We start from the raw sequence: 10,838 nt of genomic DNA, 5'->3' as shown, positions 1-10,838 counted from the left end.
AGTGGTCGACACATATTAGGAAAATGATAGGTGTGAGGAATTGGTCGACACCTATTTGGAAATGAGAATTTCCACGTGTGGTATATAGGATACGCTCCTTCATTTATATCTACATGAATTCAGCTTTTATGCGTATTAGGTGTGTAAGGAATTGGTCGACACCAGTATAAACTAATTGGGTGTGTAAGGAATTGGTCGACACTCAATATAGTACATTGTTTGAAGAAGGAGTTATTTCCATATACATGATTGTTTATTTCTATGAATTGGTTGTGTTTTAGTGGTTTGGGAAAACATGAATTGTTTTCAAATCATTCCAATGATTACATGAAAGTTAAATGTTATTTCCATTGGGCACCCTTTTTAGGGATGATGTGCTCACTCATTCCCACTTTCAGTTTCAGAGACAGATCATAGTTGCGCAGCGAAAGCTTCAAGGGTTGATTTCGTTAGTTAGTTAACTTCTGCTATGTTTATTATGTTGTATATTCTGTTTTATAAACCAAATGACTATTGTATATGTATCATTTGAGATCTTGTATATATATTTCTGAGCGGGGCTAGTTTTGGGTTAAATTTTGCAGCATATTTCTTAATTAAATGTTTAAGTAAATGTTTTAGATTCTTAGTGCCTATTTATTTAATTAATATCTTGGATTAGTCAGCTGCTAGTTTAGGGAGCGCTACAGAACCGAACTTCAACTTCGGTGGGATATGGAAGATGATGAGGTTGACGAAGATTCTGATGAAGATGAGAAACCTTTTGAAAGTTCTTGTAATGATGGTAAAGTTATTCCAATTCCGGATTATAATAACGATCACTCGCCTTTCAAAAGGATAAGAATGGATGACATAACCGTTATTATAAATGGTGTATCATACTCAAACGAAGATATTATGATGTGCACTAATGAACTACACTTTTTGGGGGAAGATTCCGATTCCGATGACGATATTTTTGAAGAGATTGAGAATGAAACCAAATTGATTGAAGTCGTGGAAGACCCAATTGAGTTTGCCAAGGATTATGATGATGCTGAAATTTCGATCGAAGCATAAATTGATATAGAAAAGCTTTCAAATAGTTTGATAGAGGACCACGATATACTTGAGGTAAATATTTCGCTGGATTTAATTAAAAACGATGAGGATCACGTACAAGGTTTGTCTAATCCTTTGCATAATTCTATATCTTTTCCTCTAACCGAAGTAATTTCTAAAAGAGTTGTTAACCCAACTTTTAATAAAATACCTCACTTAGGATTAGAGTTGTGTGCTTCCAAAGTATTAATAACCTTTTTCTTCATCAATCACCTTGTTTGTGGAATCTGAAAATACCAATCTTGATTAAACCTATCAAAAAGTTGATACTAATTATTCACATGAGATGAAACAAAGGAATTGAATTTGTCTTCTATTTACAATTTAATTTGATAGGAATCAAACTATCTCTACCCATCAAGAGAGGATGCCCTAGTTTGGGTTTAGATTTCATTTCTCAAACGGTTTTATTTCAATTTCCATTGCTAGATTAATCACTCTCGTATTTTGCAATATTATGTTTTTGATGGTTCTTTGCTATACCCAACTTAATTAACAATAATCTACTTTATTGGTTACTTCTATCTATGGAGAAAACAAAAAGAAAAATTTAAAATACCCCTATTCAGTTTACAGGGATAGCATCATCTCTAATGGATTTCAGGAATTGGGTTAAGTTTTTGCATCTAATGGATTTCAGGAATTGGGTTAAGTTTTTACACCTTGGAAAGAGGAAATCATTGGCTCAAATCTCTGGAATTTGTCCTTATAGTCCCCTCCATGGATGTATTAAAGGGTACTAACATCGGATTCGTGGCCTACCGATGTTTCAAACTGGAAAATCAAATAGTTGTAATCTCCATGTTGTAGATGGAGAATTGGTACCTTGAATGTTTCCGAGTCATCTCGTAAAGGCTCAGTGCCTAGTCGACTAGAAGAAGACATTGGCCCCTTCAGTGTGAAGTGGACCACATCGTTCAATAATTCACTTGTAAACTTTACTGCCATAACAAAACAAAAGCAGACAATGTCACGAGCTAAAATATATAAGTATGAGTTGTCAAGCCTGTCCAAACCTGACGGATAAAAAGAACTCTGACACAACACCAATACCTATGGCGCGGCTGTTTAGAATTCGTACTACAGTTTCAAGCGATGTATTAATACAAATCCGTATGTCACACCGAGTTGCTATCAAATATGGTAAAGTCAAGTCAGCAGCCATCAAAACAACAAGTAGTGCAAGCTTTCAAAGCTTGGTTACAACCCCAATCAAACCAATTCAAAAGCAACCACATCCGGGATAGGACCTCTCAATCGTTGGAGAGAGGTTCACTGAGACCTTTTGAGAAGAAATGTGAGATGTTGGCAGGACCTAACTCTTGCATGCAAAATGAGTAATGCCTGGGGGGACTATCAAAAGAAACTCCAGATATTGACAGTCCAAATATCGCGCCAACTCACGCATACTGTTAGGTCAACTTTTCTCTTCCTCTATATAAATAAATGTGCCATGACACCATGTTCTAGTTGTTCTTTAGGTTTAGTTTCATGTTATGGTCTCTACCATGCCCTATCCTGGGATCATTCTACAGGAGTTGTTTACACTCGGTTACTACGAGGTGACAACAATAAATCATCTCCCCACCATCATCATCAACCAAAACTACCATCTTCAGTCTGTTGCGCCCTTTTCGCTACGACAAGATTCTCAAGCAGGTACTTTGTTTACCAATTAGGGATGATAATTGTATTGAAATCAGGTTTTGTTATCTCCGGCGGGTACTTAGTCTACCAACTAGGGTTGACAACTTATTGAAGCAGAACACTGGTCCTTTAAAATTTGGTTTTTCTTGTGGAAATTTGTTGATTACAGCCTTTGTTGATCTTCAAGTTCGCGGATCAACACAACATCAACCCCACATAGGCAGCTGAAGTCAAGGAACAAAGATAATAATCGATGCAACATTGCCAGCCGATTGGAGAATGACTGTAATCATCAACCAGTATTTATGTTTGTGGTTTTTACTTCCATGTTGCTAAACAAGTTTATTAGTAGTACTAAGAATAGTTTAGGTTCTGCGAACCATCAACAACAGGATTCCTCTATGAAAGTTTTCACATCAACAACAACGACAAATGGTGCTCACAGAAGGTGATGCCAGGAGACATACACCACATCACATCAACAACATCTACCAATCCACCAACCGATCGGCAACACAACCACCATGAACACCACTGGATCACTTCAAGGTTCATACTCTGAAGTATTCGTCAAAACTTTGGTTATTCTCGTGGATAGTCAGTGATGAAGGTTTCAAAACCTCCACACTCCGGATCTACCACCATCACACCAACAACGAGCATTGGGCTAGTTAAGTTGTGTTCTACACCAACTGTGAACGAAGACACCGGGATCAAGAAATAACCAAGATCATTAGGAAACTATGCAAGTACCAGGAATCAAAACTCGCAGGAACATCTACACTATCAAGGGGATAAGATCTTATCGAATAAGTCGGTCAGAAGTTAATGCTTATAATTCAGGTCGGGCTAATGTTTATTTATGCGATTGTAAAGATCCGAAATGCTACATACCTAAACTATATAACCCTTGACTAATAGAACCGATAAATTAATTTCTCCTTTTCAGTAATCAATAAAATAAAATTGTGATAACAAACAAGGAATAAAAAAGTGAAGGCACGAATAAAACCGCCAACTTCATATCTTGTGAATGTTGTCTCTATCTTGTGTATTTCAATAAACAAACTAATTAAAGTAATCTGTAGTCGGTACTAAAAAAGAGGTTGCAGTAAAACTACTTTACATGAGTTAGCAAGTCCCTTTGAATTCAGATATATGAAAGAAATAAGAAAAATAACTATTGGTATTTTTGGACTGGCCTCTCTTACAAGTTCTTGGTGTGGAGTGGCGCTATTCCCAACTGAAGGAATTAGCATTATCATCTGCATGCAAACCCTAATTCACCCAACAGCCTCGAACCAAGGAAATTGGATATGTGCCGGCACAAGAATCATATGCCTTTGATTTGGATAAAACTGCCTTTTCTTCACGCACATGAGATGGAAGTCTCACCATCGACACCTAAAATAGTTAGATGATGGAACCACCTTACTGCAATTGAAGTACAAGATTATCCCAAGTACAAGATTATTGCACCCATCAGAGCAATTAACATTGAGGGGTTATGATGGTCTTCTCTCTATATCATCGTTAGTAGGGTTTGCTGTTCTAGACGGAGGTCTACCAACTGCTTCCGTTAACCTACTGAATGCAAGTTTCACGGGAATGCATGTTATGGTTGTAAGTCCATCATCATGTGCTTTAGTCAACCTGTTCATACCTTTCTGATTAGAAAGTCTATTGAGTTTCTGCTGTGTGGGAATTGAGGACAACATTCCTGTTCTTTGACTGGACAAATTTACTTTTTCAAGTAACTTCTCCGGGTACTTCTTTTCCAAAGCTTTCGGAGGATGAGGATGTGGGATTCGATGCATCACGGTTCTCCGTGCAGTCCTCCAAACAGGTGTAAGTGCTGCACTGCCATCCTTTTCTGTGGCTTCCTCATAGAAATCATTATTTCTGGAAAGGATAAGATAAGTTGAGTCATCTCCAATGATTTCAATCTGAACAGGGTGCCCTATAATTGCCTTACCGTTCAATCTGCTCATTAGAGAAACCAGTGGGACATGCTCTCCTTGATAACTTGTCGCTTGAACCATCAAATCCACATCTACCAACTTGGATTTCCTCCGACTACCAAATTGGTGGTGGCCAACGTATATCGGATCATAACACTCTTCTGACTCATCCCAGTATCTTTTTACCGGTGCCTGAGATAGACCATCCATACCCCAAACGAAATCATCATCCGAATCGATGTCTTCTGTTTTTTCTTTAAACATTGGTTGGTATCTTTTGCCATATCCCAAATCTTGATTGTGAATTGAATTCTTGTCGAACAAATCACCTCCGTCATAATCATAACTAAAACCTTGGTAGAAGCCCTGCCCCAATGACCTTTCACATGAACTATTCCTTCCCCTACCTTCAAAATGACTGCCTCTATTTAATCCATTATAAATACTCCCATCCATTTTCACGGGTCTCTTCGATAAATTGCGACTATTTCTTTTACCTTTCAGTTGCCACTTAGATACCCCACCAGCATAAGTACCAGCACCGATTTGGGCACGAGGACGAAGATGAGACATGTGAGTCGTAGATGCAGACCACTCTAGATCCTCACTGTTCATGCTTCCCCTCCGGACTCGGTAATTATTTACAAGTCTTCCGAAATGTCTTGGTCCCGTGTCTATCAGGACAGAACCTGTGCAGCCAATGCAAAATAGCGTGTCAACATAGGAATACAGAGCCAGGATTACTATAATGGGGTCTGACCACACAAACACTGAAAAGCAAAATAAAGGAAATAACAAAAGGCGGTGATGGGATAACTAGTGAAACAACATAAGTAATACATGCCACTTTCTTCCAGAGAAGTGATCTTCTTCATTCTGTTGTGGTGGTATAAAAAGTAGTCTGGTCAATGGGCCTGTTTCTCAATTGATTTGCAATTCCATATAATCATGCTTCAAGAGCTGTGAAATGTTTTCACCAACTACTACCCAAACCAAAATACATTTGTTGCTTTTTAAGCTTATACTGTACGAACTGAGAAATGTGCAAGGACTACCAAAATTTTTATTCCTCAACAAATTTTTCTTCTGTCGATCTAAACCTACAAAAAAATCTGTAAACACCCTCTAGAAAATAGAAGAAAAGAAAACGAGTTCCATTTTCTATTTAGCATGAATATGTTATACACTTGTTAACATATCTATATTACATACTAAGGCATAACTGATTTTTCGATGCTCAATAAAATTGAAAAGATAACTATACTCAAAAAACAGACTTCAACTCTCATTATCCCTTATCAGATTAGAAGCAAGGAAATACCATGCAAACAGATAGCATGTAACGAGAAAAAGCAGGCAAGTTTGGTAATGTAAAGGGTCCAAGTAATATAAAAAAAAAACATGTGTTTAAACCTAACCTGAAAAAACACCTGTCTGTTCATCCATGTCTCCATATAGATAATCTCTCTCAGAAAAATCAGATTCCACCCCTTCTATTAAGCCAGAAGAACTATCGTCCTCTGTGGACGAATCATCACTGCTTTCTGTTTCAAACTGAGATGGAGATATCTCCATCTGATCTGAAGGAAATTCCCTATGTTTATCACTTGGCACAGCTGAAAGATAGACAAATTGGCTTCTTTTAGCTCGGGTACCCCCTCCTGTCCGCTCCTTTTCTTCAGAAGCAGCACCACCATTAGACTGCGAAGAGTTAGATGCAAGCAGCTTTGCACTGCTTTGCAGTACTTGAATAGGAGGATGATGCATGTCGTGTTTTTTCACAGGGGATTCGTCAATTACAGCAACTGGTGTTCTTTTTCTTTTTAAGCTGAACGAGTTTTTACTGCTACCATAGTTGGCACCTTCTGCACTTCGAAACCCACTTGATGAGGTAGCCCTTTGCTCAAAGTCCTGCAAACCTCCCACCCGAGGTGTCGTTTCACACTTACCATTTTGCAAGCTCAATCTTTTCCCATTTTTATGTTTTTGGGCATGCAAAGAATTTTCTGTGTTCTCCTCAGACGAGCCCAGTCCATTTTGTGACTTAAGATTTAATAGTTTGCAGTTAATATTACCTAATTTCCCCAGAGGAATACCCATCTCTTTCTTCACACCAATGTGCACTTTAGTCCTTGCATTATTTGCATTACCTAAGTTCTGCTGCTTCCTCTCCAACTGCTGCTTGTCAAGCTCAAGAGCATGAAGAATAGCATCCTCTCGACGTGCATATTTCTCTCTTTTCTTTATGGGAGCACCCTGTGAAGACTCAGCTTTTTCAATACAATCATCAAACTCCCCACACCGAAATGCCTTTACACGCTTGGATTTCTCTAAATTGTACCAATCCCTAAAAAACAAATACCACAGATCAGGTAATTAATGGAACTACAGATATTTACAAAATATAGAAAATCTACAGAAAAAAAGTGAGGACTGCTAAAGAAAACCGGTAATATGCACCCAGGCATTACAAAACAGAGTATCCGCATCTTGAATAGTGACAGGATATGTGGCATATATAGTGAACCAATGCACTGTTTTTATAGAGATTAAGCATAAAATGAAACTTATGCAAGCAACATTACATTAATCATGGGATGATGCACAGACTGGTAAGTCTTGTTTTTTCGAAAAAGTTTATAGGGCTGATGACTCTTTATAATATAGTAATCCTCTCAAAAGGTTTTTTACAAAGAGAAGCGAAATGAAACAAACTGAGGAAGGTGCCGGTGATTCTACCGAAACATCAATCAGGAACCCCGAGAAGTACCAGCGCAGATCAAGAAACAACCTCCGTTGGACTATAACAAGTAACAAAGACTCTCCTCTGGAATCCAGATACACAATAGAGAGCCTTAACATAGGTAACAGTACAATAACATAAATTCACTAATGTATAAAGATGTAACATTTAACACATCACAGGCAGAAGCTACTAATAATAGCCGCTTATGAAGTGCTTTCAGAGTGTTGCGTGAATTTCTAGCGGAGAAAGGTGCACCAGGTGACTACTAAAAATATTAAAAATTGATTAGGTTTCAGGATTAACGTTTTTAACAAGGATATAGAAAGGTAACGGAATATAACTGCAAAGAAGGATCAGATATCAAGCTTCAACTTTTCGTGATAAGCCAGCACACCAAACAACTACCCTATCACCAATATTAACAGTAACACTAGTTCAAATATGAAGTTTTAGCTAGCTTAATGTCATGACACAGATATGTAATATGTTACAAGGAGAAGGAGAAGGAGAAGGAACACAAACAGAGCAATGTGCACTTAGGGTAATTTGTGTTCCTACTTTGTACTTGGAATCGATCAATATTGAACTGGAAATAACATCCTTAGTAGCATATACGAGTGTCGCGTTTGTCTATCAAGTTATCATAAGGCACTTACTGGTATAATTTAAGATTAAATTAAAAATAAAGTCGCTGCAACCTGTTGTTTACAATTACTTTCGGAATGGTGTAAAGCCCCATCAATCAAAATAGTCGGAAGCAACGCAAATTCAATTCTCAAGTTTTAGTTTATCAGCTCTATGATAATACATGCAACTAAAGCCGAAACCAAAACCTACAATCAATACCCATAACAGAAAAGCCTCAAATTTATCTGATCAATCAAGAATCCCATTACCTTAAAAGGATACGCAGAAGGTTGTTATTTTATTTCTGCCTAATAGTTTGTTTTGATCTGATACAGTTATTCAGTGAGTTTGAAGTGGTACTTTTTTAGCTAAAACATTAAAAGTAGTGAAACAAACATACAGAAACAATAAAGAAAATAATTTAAAGAACTTACACACTTGCATCTTCTCTACCAAGAAGTTTGACAGGAGTTCCTGATCTTGGTGACATTAGATGAGAATCAGCAAGTTCATCAGCACCAAGTATCTTTCCAGGCCACCATGAACCATTTCTTCTTCTAACCCAAACTATAGTACCAACACTACAATCAACTTCTATACCAGTTCCTTCAAACCCATCTAATATCCCCATTCTTGTAAGCCCTAAAAGTTAACCTAGATCACAAAATATTCAATCTGTTACCCTCCTAATTGAAAATCAAAACTTCAATCATGCTGATAATTCTTTTCTTCTTCAACCTCCTGTAAATGACAAAGCAAATACGTAATGACGATATAGGATCGGATAACAATTAGAGTCTCTTCTTGGGATTCTTTTTAGGGTTTCCATTCAAATCTGAACCAATTTCATCTTTCTATAACTTTTTAAAGATTTTATTCATCAATTTCATTCAAGATTTAATGGATCAAACTAGGGTTTTTATTTTTCCTCTTTTGATTTTGAATGCACAGTTTTCTTATTTCTCTCTCTCTCTCTTTGTCTAACTCTTGTTTGGTAACCCTTGGTTAGAGTTAGGTTTAAATCCTGGTCAGGCATTTAAAAAAGCGATATTAACTAGTTTCTCGTAACTTGCACGTGCGTGAATCTCGTGCTCTTCAAAAATTTGTGAAAGAAAGAGTGATTTGGTGCGTTGCTATAAGTCAACAATATGAAAACTTGATAAAATCAATGACAATTGGACCAAAAAGTGAGAAAATACTAAGAAGTAAATGTTGGTTTGACATAGTATGCGTTTGGATAGGTCTTGTAGAAAAATTCGACTTCTAGAGGTAAAAGAATTATTTTTTATGAAGCAAAATCATTTGTTCCTAGAATTGGATTCTGCTTCTCAATTAATAATGGTGGCCATAGTATGCATGCTTGAAGTCCCCTTCAAATGGGATGGTTAAAAATAAAAGTTGATGCTTCTGTTCTTCTCGGTGATAGTTTTACAGAAATGTCTCTACTTATTCGGTAGATTGGTCGAAGCCTAGACATTGGCAAAAGAGTTGGAGATGCTGCTCAAGCTGAAGCTATTTTGATTCTTAAAGCTCTTCATTAGATAGTTCAGCTACGACTCAAGGATATTAGTGTTAAGAAAACAACAAGAAAATTATGGATAGTATTGTTGGTCCTAACTTAATAGTTACTAAGTGGGAAGATCGATTGTAGGTTTTTAATTCAGTTTTTAGGTAGTGTCAGGGTGTGCTTTAGAAATAGGAGCAGTAATCACACAGTAGATTTCCTTGCGAAATTTGCTACAAATAGTAATAGCCATAGAAAATGGAAATCTAATCTCTCTGGTTGTGTCAGTACTAGAATCGAGTCTGAAACAATGTCCTATAATGTTTAATTTAGCCTTTTCGCTTGCTTTAATGATATTCATTGTTTTTTTTTTTCAAAAATAAAATAAAAATATGTATGCATGTATATCTAGATTACATAACACAGTTTGGATAACTTTGCCTATGTAAGTGGCGGTTAAGATTTACTCTCCCAAAAGATAAATCAACGGCTATAGATGCTCCCACAAAAAATAAACTTACACCCATTAAATTGATGTCTCATTAATTGTTGATGATGAAAGATTTATTAAATTTTCATTTCTCTTAATTAATCTAATAAATACATAACTTCATTAATAAATGATTTTACTAGAAACTATATCAATATAAACTAATAATGGTTGTTTCTCACAAGTGATGGTTGTGATTGAGATTAGAAATACATCCAATGGACAAAAGTTACTTATCATATCAATAATGTCTCATTGTTTTTTACAATAATTTTATTACAGTACGTAATAATAAATGTCATATTAAAATTATAATAAATAAATTACTCCATTAATAATTATATAAATATACTTTTATCAACTATTGCTTAGATTTGCTAACAATTATATAAGTTGAGTGGTGGTGGTGGTGGAGTCGGTGAGCAGTGGAGATGGCAAAAATGTTATGGCATTGTGGAAAAAGGTGGCGGAAGCTGTTTCGGTAGCAAGAGTGGTGGTGGTAACTGTTGGTGAACAACGGTGGCCGGTGAAACATAAAATGCGCTCATGTCCCTCAACCATAACAAAGAGTATTTTCTTAATCTTTTTTTGTTTCTCCAAATTAAGTTAGTTGCATAATCTTAAATCACTATCACTTTTTAGGTTGCTCATAGGTCATGTTTTATTTACTTTTCTTATATTTATATGACTTTGAATCTCAATCAGAACAAACGACTAAAAAATAATATTATGGTTATTTCATCGAATATGGTATGATTTAGT

The 10,838-nt window shown here is 36.4% G+C and overlaps 1 protein-coding gene across 2 annotated transcripts; it reads right to left on the bottom strand.

Moving 5' to 3' along the window:
* Positions 1-3,734: 3,734 nt before the first annotated feature.
* On the bottom strand, positions 3,735-9,075 carry LOC113301798 (uncharacterized protein At1g51745-like). Of its 2 annotated transcripts, XM_026550623.1 has the most exons (4): positions 8,517-9,075; positions 6,128-7,056; positions 4,724-5,398; positions 3,735-4,650 (listed from the first exon to the last, which is right to left on the bottom strand). In XM_026550623.1, exons 1-4 carry the CDS (start codon positions 8,711-8,713, stop codon positions 4,565-4,567), a joined length of 1,887 nt encoding a protein of 628 aa, XP_026406408.1. In that variant the 5' UTR covers positions 8,714-9,075; the 3' UTR covers positions 3,735-4,564. The 2 variants fall into 2 exon arrangements, with proteins under 2 accessions (XP_026406408.1, XP_026406406.1); XM_026550621.1 differs by having other exon boundaries at positions 3,735-5,398.
* Positions 9,076-10,838: the final 1,763 nt, after the last annotated feature.

Source organism: Papaver somniferum, chromosome 8, assembly GCF_003573695.1.
Source record: "Papaver somniferum cultivar HN1 chromosome 8, ASM357369v1, whole genome shotgun sequence".
NCBI classification, from domain to species: Eukaryota; Viridiplantae; Streptophyta; class Magnoliopsida; order Ranunculales; family Papaveraceae; genus Papaver; species Papaver somniferum.
This window is presented reverse-complemented; position numbering and strand designations above follow the sequence as displayed.

Excerpts from the sequence above, each read along its gene's own strand:
- LOC113301798 (XM_026550621.1), bottom strand. The coding sequence starts at position 8,713 with ATGGGGATATTAGATGGGTTTGAAGGAACTGGTATAGAAGTTGATTGT. Across the intron at positions 7,057-8,516 it reads GGTAGAGAAGATGCAAGTGT|GGATTGGTACAATTTAGAGA; the intron begins GTAAGTTCTTTA and ends TTTGTTTTTTAG. Across the intron at positions 5,399-6,127 it reads ACAGACAGGTGTTTTTTCAG|GTTCTGTCCTGATAGACACG; the intron begins GTTAGGTTTAAA and ends TTGGCTGCACAG.